Raw genomic sequence first — 17,902 nt, 5'->3', positions numbered from 1 at the left:
TTTGAATAGCTAATTGAACAATGCTACCCAGCATTCCAGTAATCACTCCTGAATGCGTGAACCCTTAGTACATGGGCCTTGTATTCTCTTAGGTGCAAGCTGAATGCTCTGCAGCTCATAGGATGGATCCTTGATCAAGCAATGCTTGATTCCCAAACTTCTAGCTTTTCTCCAGGAACAAGTAGACAGAAGCAAGTCGCCATATAGGCTGTAGATTTTGATAGCTGCCATTTCAACATACCACAGCCCTGAGCTGATGCATCAGCTGTTGATCTGTTGTATCAGTCAAAATGCAGTTAGATGATGATGCATGCAGACTTGTCTACTAGTTTTATAGTCTGTAAAGATGCAAGAAACATCAGTTGGTCGCATACAGGAGACACGCATAGTGCTCAATAAGACAGAAGCAGATAAAACAGATATTTCTTCTGGTGTTGTAGTGCAATATCATGCCTAAAAGATGAAGTCAACTAAATAATACTCAATTTATCTTTCAATCTTTTCAGTTGATTTTAAGCATTATAAACAGATGCCTTGCTTGGTATCTTTGACAACCAGCACAAAACCAAGGGGAGACATTATCAATGAAAAATATTTCCAACTTTAATAATATTTCTCTGCTCAGAAGTTCAGACCCAGGAGCCTGTTCCTCCCAATCATGCACCTCCAAGTAAATACATTCCTTCCCAACATAAGCACCAGGAGCACTATGGAGTCAATAGGAGGTACCCTCTCGAGCACCTGCTCAACCTCCTCCTAGAAGGCTGAGTACTTTAATCTGCCATTTGATGCATTTGTACAGTCAAATTTCCTTCCTGATGCTCAAAACTATTGAAGGCCTTTTATTCACTAGTAAAAACTCTAACTCTGAGTAATTGTTGATTATCCCTACACACGCCTAAGGTCTACCTCCTGTGGGGACTCTGGAGTCGGAGAGAGACAACCCCTGATCAAGAAGTTTGGTACCACTTCCTATATTGTGTGTGGATGTGGGAGAACTGCATATTCTGGTGATAAGTTGACCTTGGTGGGACCCTGTGGTTGAACCTAGGATTTCTGCCTATGGTCATATCATCCAATTTTGTAAATCAATCTATTGATCTTGCATTGTTCCATGAAGGCAAGCATGCAGGATAGTACATTCCCTATGGTACTATTTAGATAAGACAATGGCCATCAGCTCCACATTCCAAGTGTTCATCTTTCACAGAGGACAGATGACACAGGGGGCTCCCTCGTCTGAGCAGAGACTGGCCCATTGGGTGGTGGACATCGTCACCATGCCCTATAGATGGGCTCTATCGTGACATGCCACACTATGAGCCGTGTTTCCTCCTTATGCGCATTACTTGCAGGCATACCACTCCAGGAAGTCTGCAGTGCTTTCACTGTACCTTATCCTGGTTCTACAAGGTTAACATCAACACTCCTAGTGGTATGAGTGTGGTGGTCATCTGTAAACATCTTTCAGTCCTAAGTTGTTAGTTTCTCATGACACTGCGGCATACAGTATGTTATGCAGATAATTCTCACTACCCCTGGCAGTTGAAGAGAATTAGGAGGCAGGCAGGGCAAAATAGAATGCTAGTTATTTATGCAGTTGTGGTTCTGTCTACTGCCAGGATTCCATGTCACCTGGAACCAGCAAACTCTGCATTATAGTATGTCACCTTATCCAGGTATCCAAACAATCCAGGGTTCATAGAACCACAGTTACATAGGTGACTAGAGTTTTTATTTAGTGACTAGTGAGCTCAGATCCCAGGCTTTGGATTTTAAGTGCCACTATCATTTAACTGGTTAATTAGGTTAGGAGTGCCACAGACCATCAGCCATATTTTAACAAATGTTTTTGAATGACTACCCTCCAAAAGTTCCATATCTCACTCGAAAAATTACATTTTCTTACAGAACTATAATTTAGCCTCTGAAATGCCCTGCAACCTTTATCAAGTGCTTTACAAAATTTTCAAATCAAACAGGCATAATCACAATGTGCATAAATCATGCACCATTTCACTGAAGAATAGCTTTAATCACATGGGAAGCATGGCTATTCTGAAAACTCTTCTCTATTGTCAGCTCTAATAGACTTTCAACACTAGAAACTCTTCACTCAGTATGCAAAGCTTCATGAACAACAAAGGGCATGATACAAAGTCATCATTTCAATTATCAATCCCTTCATGAATCAGTGTCATTGTTGGCATAATCATCAAAATTTTTTCAAGACATCGGGCACACACAATTGAAGTATAAAAATGCACAGACCCCTGAGAGTTCGAAGCCCTTCTACACCATCCACCAAACTACTTAAAGACTTCATGGAACTGGATTTATCAGTATTGTCAACCAGACAATAAGAATAATTGAAAAATATTAATAATTGTTTCATGCCATAAAAGATCTATAGCCATATGCAAACTGATTAATGGTGTCATTCAGCTGACATGAGCTGCAGTTTTGGATGGTGGGCCATCTTGAAAATGCAACAATTTAATATTTATTATATTTGTATTATATTGTTGCATTTTCAAGATGGCCCACCATCCAAAACTGCAACATTGTTAGTGTTGCTGTACAGGAAGCAAATGATTAAGGGAATGATTTTCACCTGTGACTTGACACCAGGCAGATGGGACTAGTCACTGAGATACTGAGGAATGGCACTATACTCAATGATTTGCTTTCCAAAGTGGCAGTGTTGCTTTAGGGACCACCAGTAGACCCAGTATAAAACCAGTGGTTAAATGCAAGGAGGAGTAATTCATGTTGGGTAAAGTTGCAGAAAGCCAGTTTCTCAGCTCTGTCCCCACATGACCTGCTTTTGTTCTTAGATTGCATATTTGCTCCCCATCTCATCTTATTTATTAAAGCAAATGAGGGGAAAAAACTAGCTACAGCAGCCAAGTGGGTTTTTTTCTGCTTATAATAATTTTGTCCATGCATTAGTATTCTATAATGTACAAATTGCCCTTGCAACTGACCATGTAATTGGAACGTGTGCACAGGAGCATCAGTGTGAGCATTGGCAAACAGCTCTGCCATGCTTGGCCATATCGTCTGTTGAACAGCAGCCAATTCTCCTCTGTTATTCTGCATGCATTCTCCTTACTTAGAGAGAGGGGTGTGTGGGAATAGAGGAGGCCAGGGAGATATGAAAGGGTGAGAGAAAAGCAAATTCTCCCTATTGTGAACTGCACAATTCACTGGAAAGCTGAGCACCCACTGTCACCATAGCAACAAGAAAAGCCAAGGAATGGCTTAAGATGGCAATCCAAATACTTGAATAAGTCCAAGAGGAGTGAAAAGAAGAGAATGCATTACCGCAAATGTGACTGACAGACTTTGAAACTTCAACAAGGAAGGCCGATGGAGTGGATGGGCACTGGATATATTGAATTGTGGATCTGTTCACACAATTTATATAATTCACATGTGTACTGTGATAATGTAGACTCAGAGCTAGTACACTGCTAAATTGTGGAATGTACAAGTACAAGTACTACACTGTACAAGTAATGTACACATAGGAAGTATCTTCCACCTTTTTTGAACCAGGCAATAACCTTCTTGAAGAATACAAACCAGACTCACAAACCTTTGATTCTCTACAAGACATTTAACTGGCTTCCATTTTTAAAAAAATGCCCCTCTCCAAACAGGAATGCTGTTAGTGTAGCCATGGAAAGATACACTATATGGCCAAAGGTATGTGGACACCTGACCAGCACACACATATGTGGGTCTTCCACAACCAAAGTTGGTGTGGAGTCCTGTTTCAACCTCACTAAACACCTTCGGGATGAATTGGAATGCCAACTACATGCCAGGCCTTCTTGTCCTCATTATTGCCTGAGCTCACCAATGCTCTCATTCCTGAATGGACACAAATCCCCACAGCCACACTCCAAAATCTAATGGAAAGCCTTTCCTAGTAAAGAGGAGGTTATTATAACAGCAAAGGGGGGACTAAATCTAAAATGGGATGTTCAACAAGCACATATGGGTGTGATTAGTCAGGTGTTCACATACTTTTGGCAATATAGTGTACTTTTGCCAGGAAATTGAAGCTTGTGCTTATGTGAGTGCCTCTAGTGCTGAGGAGGAGATAGTACAGACCCTCTCTCTCATTCACTTTGCTATATATCTTGCTTCAAACCCTAAAACATCCATTAATATGAATTTCCCTAAAATAACAATGGCCAATCAGTGGATGAGAGTCTGTTCGGGAGGATTTCTAATGAGGATTTAGGAGGGCTTCAATAGTAGCATTCAACAAAATTTTGAAAGCGTTGAGTGAATTAATAACTCTGCTGCGCTTGCAATCATCCACTGAATACCAGCCAACTCTCCTTCATCCTTCCATGTCAGTGCTTCACACCTACAGTTGTATTCAGATGGTAGAGTTTCTCCACAATAGAGGATATTCAAACTGAACTTAACTTCCTTTCTCTTGTGCAGCATCCTCTCAGGAGAGAAGCTGTAATAAGTCCACCAATTTGTAATATCCTCAGTATTTCACTATGCAGTGTGTCTTTGTGAAATATAAAGTAGACACAAACATTATGAAACTGTGGGAAGAAATGCCTTGTTGAGAGAGGTCAGACAATATGTCCAGACTGGTTCGAGCTGACTGGAAGATTACACACACAGGTTCCACTTCTTTCAGAAAAGAACAGCCAAGAATCTGAGGCTACGGTGAACACAGACTCAATGAAACTGGACAGTTGAAGAGGGTAAGATTGTATCTGCAAGTTTTTATGTATTGCTATGCTGCCACATCATTGGCTGATTAGACAGCTGCATGAATAAGCAGGGCTACAGGCATTCCTATTAAAGTGATGTAATTACAATTGTAAGTATATATCCATATTAACAAATAATTTGTAAGATTTTTCAATATTTAAAACATAAATATTATTATTGTATAATAATATTTTTAATCTCACAATACCATGTTTTTTGGGAAAAAATGTATAATATAATATAATAGAGTACGTTCAGAATATCATATCACAATATTTTTTCAAATTTTGGTGGTGTTGTGGTATTTGTTGGTATTTTAAATTAAATGCCCTAGAAATTTAGCTAATGTCTGGTTTACAGAAACGTCTTACTTTTGTAACATGCCAAGGTCAAGTAGCTAGCAGATTAGTGTGGCTGCAGGGGCATGGTTGAGTGCTGGCTGTGAAGCAGAAGGAGAGTTGTAGAGAACGAGTGGGTAATGAGTGATTGTTTACACCTATGTGTCTTTGATGGCAGCCTATTGATTTGTGCACTCTTTTTCAGAAGGTGGCCAGATGCAATTGAGAGACTCAACCATGCAGAGCAAATATGACCTTACCTCAATAAATGGAACTGGTTGTGTTTTTGATTTTGTTTGTTCTATTTTGATCAATGCTAATGAGCAGCACTGAAAAGCACTGACATAAAAGGGAAAATTAATAATAATAATAAAGAATCCTGACAGCTTCACTGTCTCCATCACCTGCCTCCCATGTCCTCATTCTCAGGGATATCACAATTAGGTTAACTAATAAGGTTAGTAAAATGGTGGTCTAACTAAACTTGTTACTCTAGCTTATTACTAGTTAGTAACAATTAGTAATAAGCTATAGTAGTAAGGTTAGCCACAGTATCCACCAGGTAATATGGATGTATGCTATTGACCACTGCAGCTTCTAAGAGGTGAAGCATGTGATGGATTGTGGGATCATGAAGTAAAGAAATCACTACAATGTTACTGTACATTAGAGCTCAGATTTTACACCATGGGGTACCATATAGCAATTAAATTAACTGACCATCTATCGTTGACACCCTTCTCACCATTGCCTGCCCATTCAAAATGTGTCCAGCCATTCATGTACTGCTCTACTTACGATGAAGAAAAACACGAACATGAGTGATAGATTTTTAAGACCTCGAGTGGATGTGTTATTACTTATACATCAGCAGTGCATTGAAAGATTTCAGTTTGACAAGCAAGCAATTCTTGATCTGTGTCAGATGCTGAATTATGACAAACCACAAATCAACAACTCCCACTCACTTTCAATATTCCAAAAGGTAACATTCATGCTAAGAGTAATTTCACATGATTTTCAGGTATATTCACAGAGTTTCTTAGGAATCATGTCCTGGAACCTTCAATCATGTATAGCTGAGGTATAAAGGTGCCTTCATACAGTTCCATGGAAAAGCAGTGTGTAAAAGTTTTGACTGACTATTTACGACAATCAACCTTGATATATTAGGTTTCTGTTAGATGTTTATTTTAGTCTTACCTAATTTGTTTTTCTTATTTGTATATTATAGTTTTAGTCATGTCAATGGGATGCAAGTAATTTCAACAATCAAAACTGGTGTGGTTTTTATCACAACTCTGAAATCTAATAACGTTCCCTAAGTGTCTATTTATCTATTGATCTTTTGAACTTAAGTCAACAAGTGCTTAGGGAAAGAGGGACATAGAGCAGAGGAGAAGTGTGGGAGGGTTGCTGGAACCAAAGGGAGTTGTAGAATAATAGAGTAGGAGGAGAATTATGGTAGGTTTCCTAATTCAGTTTTTCATGAGCTGCGGCATTCAACAAAGCATGGAAGTCTGCTATATATACAACCTAGGACAGATGGCTATCTGAATTTGGATGGTGGGTTATAATGGAGACAAATGCTGTCATAAATAGGGTTTGACTTTCTTAATTGGTTTCTTTGAACAATGGCTTGTCCAAAACCTACTCAATGACTAAATGGCCCTCATGTATTGAGTGGTAGCAGTAGCTCAGTAGACAATGTTCTCAGGTAGTAATCAAATCTCAGGACTGCCACTGAGCTGCTGTTTGGCTTTTCGCTAAGCATTTAGCCCTTGAATTTTCAACTCTATTCTCGGATTATATCCTGTTTGTTCTGTATTTTGCTTTAGATAAAGCCTACTAACAACTGACAAAGAATACATGTAAAATGTAAACATTTTACAAACACTTGCCTCTCAATTAAACATGCTTACTGATGTTTTACTCTGAATGCAAAGCCAATTAGCATCTATTTAACACTAAATTTTAATTTTAACCCTCAGATAAGATATATACAGTCAGGTCCATAAATATTTGGACACTGAGAAAGTTATTGTTATTTTAGCTATCTATCACAGTATATTGGAGTTTAACTAGTATAATGAATATGAGCTTAATGTGCTGATATTCAACTTTAATTTGAAGGTGTTTACATCTAAATCAGGTGAGCACTGTAGGGATTACAACATTTTGTATATATGGAGTCGTCCCCAAAACACCCAACACACACTTTTTTTTAAGGGATCAAAAGTAATTGGACATTGGACAACATCATACTAAACTTAATTGCTGCAATGTAATAAATAAAATAAAATAATAAAATAAACCACAATGACTGCTTGAAATCTGGATCCCATAGATATTATGAGACGTTGGTTTCTTCCATGTTGATGCATTGCCAGGCCTTTATTGCAGCTGTCTTCAATTCCTGCTTGTTCTTGGGGCATTTTGCCTTCAGTTCTGCCTTCAGCAAGTGAAATGCATGCTCAGTCGGATTCAGCTCAGGTGACTGACTTGGCCATTGAAGGACATTTCGTTTCTTTGCCTTAAAAATTCTTGGGTTGCTTTCGAAGTACGCTTCGGGCCATTGTCTATCTGCACTGTGAAGCAGATATTATAGCCCTATACACTTCAGAATTCATCCTGCTGCTTTTGTCAGCAGTAACTTCATCAATAAATACAAGGGAATCAGTACGATTGGCAGTCATACACACCCATTCCATAAGATGAAGTGGTGTGCTTCAGATCCTAAGTAGTTCCTTCCTTTCTCCATACTTTAATCTTCCCATCATTCTGATACAAGTTGATTTTTGTCTCATCTGTCCATAGGATGTTGTTCCAGAACTGTACTGACTTATTTAGATGTTTTGGCAATTCCAATCTGGTCTTCCTGTTTTGAGGCTTACCAATGGATTTCATATTGTGGTAAACCATCTGTATTTACTCTAGCGAAGTCTTCACTTGACTGTTGACTTTGACACAGATCCGTCTACCTCCTGGGGGGTGTCCCTGATCTGTCCAACTGTTGTGAAGGGGTTTTTCTTTTGATCACAAAAATTATTTTTCTGTCATCCACTACAGTTGTTTTCTGTGGTCTCCCAGGCCTTTTGGTCTTCCTGAACTCACCAGTGGATTCTTTCTTTTTAAGAATGTACCACATAGTTGCTTTGACCCCACCTAATGTTTTTGCTATCACTCTGATGGGTTTGTTTTGATTTTTCAGTATAATGATGGCTTGCTTCACTGGTAGTAACAGCCCTTTGGACTTCATATTGAGAGCTAACAGCAACAGATTCCTAATGATTTTTTTTAAAACTTCAAAAAAATGCAAAAATCTGGCCATGGGACAGCTGAGCAACCAATTGTTGAATTGCTTTTGGTCAGATACCAAAAATACCCTCAAATTAAAGTTGAAAATTTTATTGTTAAGATAACAATAACTTTGTCAATGTCTAAATATTTACAGACCTGACTGTGTATGTATGTATGTATACATGTACATATATGTATACTATAAATAGATAGGTAGATATACAATTCAAGTAGATATATTAATATATAAGTCTTTCTTATGGTATGTAGGCCTTCCTACCCTCTCCAGGATGCTGTGGGACGTGGTGGCATTGGCGTCGACGATGATGGTGGCAGTCTTGTCATCTCGAATCTCTTTGAGGAGGGGAGTAGGGTCTTGGCTGTCATCCAGCATGCGAACAGAGAGTGTTTCCTTGGAAATGAGAAACTGTCGCAGTAACACTTCCAGGTTTAATAGGCCTGTTGAACAGGGGCACGCACACACACACAGACACACACGCACACACACACCACAGAAACAAACCAATGAATACTTGTAAGACTTGTAAGACATGAGGCTGTTCTGTAATACCTCAACTCGCCTTATCTGTTCCCTATAGTTTATAACTTTATTATTACAATGGCTATAGTTCAAATTATATTTTCAATCCAATCCTAATTCCAATTCCAATTCCAACAGTCCAGTATTCAGTATTTGTCCTTGATCAGTACTTGCTGTACCACACACTTTTTTTTGTACAGTTCTCAAATCTCTGTTCTTTTTGTGCAGGCCACTACAATAAAAAGTTTTTAGCAATATATAGGGCAATGTTTATGTATACTGTATAAGCTACTATCCAACAGTAATCATTGTTATGGTATTTGTAGGTATGTTTTGAATATTTAGAGTGGAATCTATTTAAATATTTATGTGCACAATGTACAGCGAATATTGTATGGTGTTTCAGCTTGCATCACTGTTATGGGGCTGATATAAACAATTTGAATACTTAATTAATTAATTAATTAATTGCTAATTTATAGGAAGTGAGAGCATCCAGGAGAAAGTCAGACATATGAGACTCCATGAGGCAAAAGGAAAGTGTGCACAGCTGTTACTGTGATTCTCCAGCACCAGCACTGCATCCATCTCTCAGAACCTGTCATCTCTTCATCATTAAGTTTCTTGGCAGATATTTGATGAATTTAGGTTCTGTGTGTTCCCCATGTATTGTACCATGCATGACAGCACATCATTTCATTTTGTGCACACAACATGCACAAAATGAGTGCACTACATTTTTCTATTCATTTTATTTTTGCCTGAGGCAATGCTGAAAGCTGTGTCCTAAAGCTGGGCTTATTTTCACATGACTGCCACCATAATGACCTGAATATGGATTACAGGCTGAATTTTTGAGACTTCTGTATGGATTGGAATACACTGAATGTGGCGGCTGGAGCAGCCCATCACACTGCGTCTCTGATAAAAGCAGCACTGCCATTCACCCACAGCAGTCAGTCATTTGTCCAATTTTGACAGCCTGGAGAGTTCCAATAGGGATTTACTATGATGACCTGTCAGTGCAAAACATATTAACAAACCAAAGACGCAACAGAAAATCAGAAAACGCAACAGCAAATCCAAATATACTACAGCAAATTTGGAAGCATATCAACATTTACTCAAAACGGAAAGGCTACATCCTTATTTATCATCACATGCTCTTTGCTGATTGGACACAGTGTATGCCTACCACAAAGAAAAAAAAATTTGACTATTTCAGTAACTTATCTTGTTAGCCTAGCGAAAACAATTTAATTTGCTGTTACTTATGTTATTATATTGAGGATTAATTCTTTTTTCTGAATAACCCGGCTTCATTTAGGCAGGTTTTCAGTGTTCACATACTCATATTAATGCTCTGCAATCTAAAATAACATAATATGAAGGTCCTTGGTAAAAATAAGCACATATACAAGCATCAGTACTTTCATTTAGGCCCATATTCCTCTTAATATAAACATCCTCCAGCTTTTCGTTTTCCACAGTCTCTCATACTGACAAGCACTGTAGCTGACAAGCAGGGACCATGTGATCTTCAAGAAGGCTCTAACCTTTCTATCTTGAGTTAAGGTTGCTGTGCTTCCAAATTTGATGTTGTGTTTTTGGTTTGTTGTATGTGTTTTTGTTTTTGCTGTTGTGTTTCCAAATTTGCTGTTGTGTTTTTGATTTGTTGTATATGTTTTTGTTTTTGCTGTTGTGTTTCCAAATTTGGTGTTGTGTTTTCTGATTTTCTGTTTCATTTTGTCGGTTAATATGTTTTGCACTGTAATTTACTGAGCTTCTCCCTCATTTACTTTACACATGCTCACAAACAGACATTCTCACATTGATTCCAGACCTCACGTCAGTAATGTTACTTAGAGATGGCTATTTGAATTTGAAAGCTGTGCTATTATGGAGAAAAACACTGCAATAAATAGGATTTGACTTCTCTAAATGACTGCTTTGAACAATGTCTAATCCAAAACCTATTCAATCACTAAATAGTCTTAATGTGTGAGAATCATGTGCAGTAATAATAGCTCAATGGGCAACCTTCTGAGCTAGTAATCAAATCTCGGAACTGCCACTGAGCAAATGTTTGCCTTTTCATTAAGCATTTAACTCCTAGCTTTTCAACCCCATACTTGGATTGTATCCTGTCTGTTTGATACATTGCTTTAGATAAAAGCGTGTGATAAAAAATATATATAAAATGTAAAAATATCAATGGGCAAATTGCACACACTTCCAATCTCTCAATTTAACGTGCTCAGTGATGTTTTATTTTGAATGCAAAGCCAATAATCATCTATTTAGCACAAAACTTTTTATTCTAACCCACATATACAACCTTGGCAGAAGTTTCCTCAATTTTTCTATCTCCATAAATAAGTAAATAAATAGATAAAGAAACAAATGAACAATTCAAATAAATGTATTACCATGTAAGTTATTTTTCGCAGTCTCTTGGACTGATGCGCTGCAGCCAACCAGCCATGAGCATGTGTGTTCAATAAGGACCTACCCTTTCCATTTTAAGTTAATGCTGTTGTGATTTTGGTTTTGTTGTGTTTTTTGGATTTATCGTTGTGTTTTCTGATTTGTTTTTGCGTTTTTGTTTGTTAATTTGTTTTGCACGTTAACACATAATTTACAGAGTTTCTCCCTCATTTACTTTACACATTCTCACACAACAGACATTCCTACACTGATTCCAGACCTCACGCAAGTACAATTCTTGACGCACCTGAAGTGGTGTAAAGTCAACAACACATACAGTGTCCACAGGACAAGCTGCAGTGTTTAAAAGAAAACCATTAACGTGCTCTCGGGATTTACACCTCTTATTATCCTCAAATAAACTTCACAGGTAAAAAATTCCCACACTGTAGAGAGTAGAATTGTTAGAATTCCCAAAATAAAAACTTCTCTGTTCAACAGCTTCACTTTTTAAGGCAGGTCATCTTCTCATTGGTGTCTGGCACCAGTATGTTCACTAGACAGTAAAATTTTCATATCACCTCCTACTGAAAGCATCTGCAGTCAGCTCACTGCATGCAGGAGAAGCAGACAGGCAACAGTCCATCCTTTTCTCCTCTCTTCCCACACATAAAAAGGAACACTGAAGGAATGTGTGTGTGTGTGTGTGTGTGTGTGTGTTGGGGTGGGGGTGGCGGGTGGAGGTGGTTTGGGTGGTTGGGGGGAGGGAGATTTTCTCTTCACTCCCTTAATGACAGCATATGTCAAAATCCCATTGCGTCCCTTATCACATCAAATTAATGCACGCTGTAAAATAGAGACAGCTCTTTAGAAATAAACAGAGCAAGACAAAAAAGCAAAGCCACTGTCACTTCTTTCAGCGCTGCACCTTTCTCTTAAAGTGGAGAGATGGGCACAACAGCTCTCATTTGTCATGATTAAGGAGCTGATTCTTTGATCAAAATAAATGAGTAAATGTGGTGCATAACAGAAGAAAAAAAGCATGAAATTGTATACACAGTATAAAAACAACTGAACCATATTTATTACATCTGAAATGTATGTATGAGTTGTCTATCAATATCTGTACATCGAACAGATCAAAACAAAGAAGGCTACAAAGAAGATATTTTAACTCATTTGTATTTCATTTGTGGAAGAGGTAGAGCTTAAATATTTCATTTGAAGACTTACACCCACATTTAGCTAGATTTTGATAGATTTTGTAAGTGATGTGCATCACCAGACTTTTTTAATTAAATAAAAAAAGAATAAACCAAATATGCCAATATGTCCATATTTAAGAGAGGACTCAACTCTGAAGAATCAATGGACAATATGATGGACATGGTCTATCCTCTACTCCACTTCACTGTGCCACACCACTTATATTAATATATTTATTAAAGTTTAGATCCTTTACCTACTCTTTTTTAAATCCAATGTCATTGTTATAATGACTATATTGATATGAATTACTTCTCATAATCGACAATGCACACTGCTGAAATTGATGATCCAATCATCTCACCTGCATTAGGCTACATCGAGGGAAGAGTCACTGTAGAATCAATATCTTTCGTCATCTGCATGAATATTCCTTTGCAATATTTTTGTTGCTAGCCACTTGAGTATCAACTGACCGATGGTAGGCAGAGATGAGCATAAGGTTATGAAAGAGACCACAAAGTGACTGTATGTTGCTAAGCAATGTCACAGCAACCAACCACAGGGAAAACTGCAGTAGAGAGTCATGTTCTCTATTTATCTTTTCACATTGCTCATATTTTGCTTATTGCCATTCTGTAATGTGTAAAAAAATTAATCTGTGTAGTGTTATGAACTAAAAAGGTGAGTGAGTGTTAGCAAACAGGGAGAGCAAGCATGATGTTGTGTGAGAAATGAAGCTTTACATTATGGTGCATTCTTAAATCATAGTATTTTCAAATATGTGAAATGGCACGTAAAAATAAGACACTATCAACAAGAAAAGATTAAACAATGAAAATAGACAGCAGAGCAACTATCTTGTTTTTAAGTTAATAAATATGCCTGAGATTGTGTTGTATACTGTTGGTCTGTATAGTGTTATTTTGTTAAAATAACATATAATAAAGTAATTTGTTAAAGTAATATGTAACAGCTGCTCCTGACTATATTATTTGTATAATATACAGTATGTATGATGTGTATTGTGTGTAGTAGTGGGGCTAATAGATATTATATTAAGTAATTAGAACTCAGTTACTTCAATGGCATTGGCAGGGATACGACGCCACCAAGTCTGGTCCTTCTTGTTACTAATTTGTATGCCTGAAATACCATTAAAATAAACAAGAAGAAAGCTATTTGAAGAAAAACTATTTCAGACATCTGACCTTGCTGTGACCATGACTGTGACCCTGTTTGGAATGATTCCAAATTTAGTTCATCTGCTAGTTACAATGATAAATAATTCCTTATAAATCCTACAAACAGATGGATGGATGGGCAACCCAAAAAACATAATACCTGGTGGCAGACACAACAAGAAAATCTAATTAGCACAACACTTCAGTTCTCTTAAAAAAAGTGTGAGATAGTACACCTGTATGATCACTGTGGAATGAAAAAAGCCAACACCCCAAATCGTATTGTATAATTCAAACTCTATCAAAATCCATTAAAAGCATCGTTATTAAAATAACCAAATTTATTTCCCATGTAGTCAGTATTATTACTAGGACACAAACAGCATTCTCAGTCAAATTTACTTTTCACACCCAGTTTCACTTTCTCTCTCATCACCCTTTGAAGCTTACATTCTTCCAAAAGATTATATCAAAATCATCAAATGATCCAATAATTCTACATACTCATACATATGATAAATTGTAGCAGTGTGAAATTGTGTGGGGGAAAAAAACATGGCAAAGATTGTATTGTGCAGAGAAATTCATTCAACCCATTCAATGTATTTGCTTGTAATCAAAACAGACATAATTAGTAGCCTATGTGGTGAACCAGCATCATCATTCCCATTGATAAAAGCACAAACAGAATTCGGCAGCTATCGTGGTTTGGAAACAAACAAAAAAAGTATATAAAGTTCATATTCTCTGTTAATTGCACACCTACATTGCACAATTTAGCATGAATACTTTGTAGTCTTTATAGCAGGAAATTCCTAAATGTGGAAGTTTAGGAATAAGACAGCCTTCGATGCAAAGATACCACCAGAATGTAGTAATGATGACTCTTTCCATGACAAGACATTTACCTGCACACATTCTTTTTAACTTCTGTTAAAAAAATAAATTCTGACCTGGCACTGATTATGTTCCTAAATATTTAAACAACCAGTTGTCAAACCACTGATTAAAAAAACCTGACACTAAGCCTTTTCAGCTAGAAATTTAGCTGATTTAGGAGATGAATTCCTAGTTGCATAGTACTCACACATTAAATATTTCACTACAATACTTAAACAACATTGGTTAAAGTAGTAAATAACCTACTATGGACCTGCGATTAGGGTTGTGTCTAATTGCTTCTATTACATGACCTCAGTGCAGCTTTTGATACCAGAGATATACACTCACCATTCACTTTAGTAGGAACACCTGTACGTCTGATCATTTATGCAGTTATCTAATCAGCCAATCGCGTGGGAGCTGAACAATTTACACCGAATGGTGCGAAAAACGAAAAACATCCTGTGTGAGGAGGGTCTGCAGGATGAAACACCTTGTTGATGAGAGAGATCAGAGGAGAATGACCAGTCTGGTCTGCGCTGACCAGTCAGAACAGCAGAAGACCACCTCCTATCAGCCAAGAACAGGAATCTGAGACTATCATCGGCACAGACTCACAGACACTGGACAGTTGAAGACTGGAAATAGACCAGGTGATTTTTTTTTTTTTTTTTTAAATTTTCAACTGTCCAGTTTTGGAGAGTCTGTGCCCATGATAGCCTCAGATTCCATGTTCTTGGCTGACAGGAAGTGGTCTTCTGTTGTTGTAGCCCATCTACCTCAAGGGTTGATGTTTTGTGCATGCTGAGATGCTTTTCTGCTCACCACGGTTGTAAAGAGTGATTATATGAGTTAGTGTATCCTTCCTGGCAACACAAACCGATCTGGCCATTTTTCTTCTGACCTTTCTTATCAACAAGGCGTTTCCATGCACGGAACTGTTGCTCACTCAATGTTTATTGTTTTTCGCACCATTCTGAGTAATGTGTAAACTCTAGAGACTGTTGTGCGTGAAAATCCCAGGAGATCAGCAGTTTATGAAATACTCAAACCAGCCTGTCTGGTACCAATAACCATGCCACAGTTAAAGTCACAGAGATCATACCTTTTCCCCATTCTGATGTTTGATGTAAGCATTAACTGAAGCTCTTGACCTGTACCTGCATGGTTTTATGCATTGTGCTGCTGCCACATGATTGGCTGTTTGGATAACTGCATAAATGGGCAGGTGTACAGGTATTCTTATTAAAGTGGACAGTGAGTGTATTATTCTAGATAGACTAGAAAATTTTTTCTGTGTTAAGTGTCAGATCTTATCTCTTTTCTGAACAATATCAGTTTATGAATGTTAATGGTGACATCTCTATGCATACAAAATCACAGTTTGGTATTCCACAAGGCTCCGTTCTAGGACCACTGCTTTTTCCCTAAAATATGCTACCTCTGGATACAATTATTCTTAAACAAAATACCACTTCCACTGGCATGCTGATGACACAAAGTTGCATGTTTCAGCAAAGCCAGATGACAGACGCCGGCTTAATAAAGCTGAGGAATGTGTAAATGACATTATACGCTGCATGCTGAGTAACTTCCTTCTGCTTGTTTCTGACAAGACAGAAGCACTTCCACTAGGGCTACAGGTTGCTGGAAATAAGCTTCCTGATCATTTAGTAACTCTTGATGGCCTTTCAGTTACATCATGCGCATCATTTGGTCTCTTGTTTGAAGCTCATGTAGATAATATACCTAGGATAGGTAAACATACCTAGGATAGGAAAACATTGCCAAACTAATTATAATAATGTCATTATATTATACAGGAAAATTACTTCATGTTTTTCTTAACTCTAACTATTGTAACAAGCCTTGCTTTCTGAATGTTCTAGTAGGTGCATAAACAACCTCTAGTTAGTTCAGAATTCAGCCAGTCAGAGTTCTTACTAGAACCAGAAAGTTTCACCATTTTAACCCTATTTTATCCACATTACATTTTTATGTATTATAAAATACTACTAATGACCTGTAAAATGCTGAATGGTCTCATACCACATTACCTAAGTGAAGTTTAAGTCTATTATAATCCACTACCCCTGCTTCAAAAGATTCAGGTTATTTATCATTAGCTACATAACAGGTCCCCTTTAGTCAATAGTAATTACAGATAATGTCTTGCATTTCAAGCAATAAGGTGTCAACCAGCAGAAGCATACATTTTGGGCCCCCTAACAGGTTAATGCACTGTAACCCCAACCCCAGGAAATTTTCATTTTCCTGAAAACTTTCTTTTCTTTTCTTTCCTCTTGAGCCCCCAGTTTACTTAGGATTCATGGAATGATACTAAGCTTCGCCACATTTATGGCGACACTGTGAGACATTTTTTTCTATAGCTCTTCTGTAGTTGTTCTTTAAAGGAAGATACCAGAAGGAAGAAAGAAGCTAATACCTTATTTACATCTAGGAGAGAATTTGGAAATCTTTTACTGCCAGGTTATGTCAATATGTCTGTGCCACAGTCCTGCAACATGGAATCTTCTGCACCAGTAACTAGACTGACTAAGGTAAATGTAGGTTCTGGTCATGCATAATAACCTGAGAAAGAACCCAGTTCTAATGCTAAAGCTATGTACGTCATCCCATTCTAAACATCTACAAGTTTACAAGTTGTAGCCTAGTCTAACCCAGTCTAGAATCTAATATGAGTAAGTGTACTGATACTGATACAGTGCAGCGTTGGTGGAGTTCACTGGTCCGGATACACCTTTTTCCTGCAGTGACAGTTGTGGAGGTTAGCAGGACAAATAGCTGAGTTCCAGCACTGCCACCACAGGGCAGAAAGGAGAAATATTCATGAGAGGACATGCTCTATTAGGCTGTCACCAGACAGTGTGATTAATGGGCCCTGTGCACCTAGTGGGAGAGAGAAAAAGAGAGAGAGAGACAGAGAGGGAGGGACGGAGAAGAGAGCACAACTGCCAAACATACAGAGGGAGCCATTATCCACCACCTACAGTGAAGTGTTGAAGGGGTAAAGGGACATTTCAATCATTACATCCTATGTCATTTGCTAACAGCTTCCACACCCACACTCCCATTCTGCTGAATGTCTATGCTGCCCTTCTTCAACCAGAATGACAACCACTTAGCTTAAGCCAGAAAGCTAGAAGATATCTACTGGATAGTACTGTCCCACATCATGCTGTACTGTGATGCATGTAATGTTTCAATTGACATAAAATGCACTATATACCCAAAAGTATGTGGGCACCTGACCA

At 37.9% G+C, this 17,902-nt stretch overlaps 1 protein-coding gene across 3 annotated transcripts in view; it reads right to left on the bottom strand.

Moving 5' to 3' along the window:
• Positions 1–17,902, bottom strand: part of grik4 (glutamate receptor, ionotropic, kainate 4) — a 352,304-nt gene that overhangs the window by 90,206 nt on the left and 244,196 nt on the right. For all 3 annotated transcript variants that reach the window (XM_053239647.1, XM_026924740.3, XM_053239648.1), the window contains one exon: positions 8,668–8,846. In XM_053239647.1, coding sequence (XP_053095622.1) covers positions 8,668–8,846 — 179 coding nt within the window. The remainder of the gene's footprint in view (positions 1–8,667; positions 8,847–17,902) is intronic.

The sequence above is a fragment of the Pangasianodon hypophthalmus genome, chromosome 14 (genome assembly GCF_027358585.1).
Source record: "Pangasianodon hypophthalmus isolate fPanHyp1 chromosome 14, fPanHyp1.pri, whole genome shotgun sequence".
Classification (NCBI taxonomy): domain Eukaryota; kingdom Metazoa; phylum Chordata; class Actinopteri; order Siluriformes; family Pangasiidae; genus Pangasianodon; species Pangasianodon hypophthalmus.
Note: the sequence above shows the minus strand (reverse complement) of the source record. Positions and strands in the feature narration are given on the sequence as shown.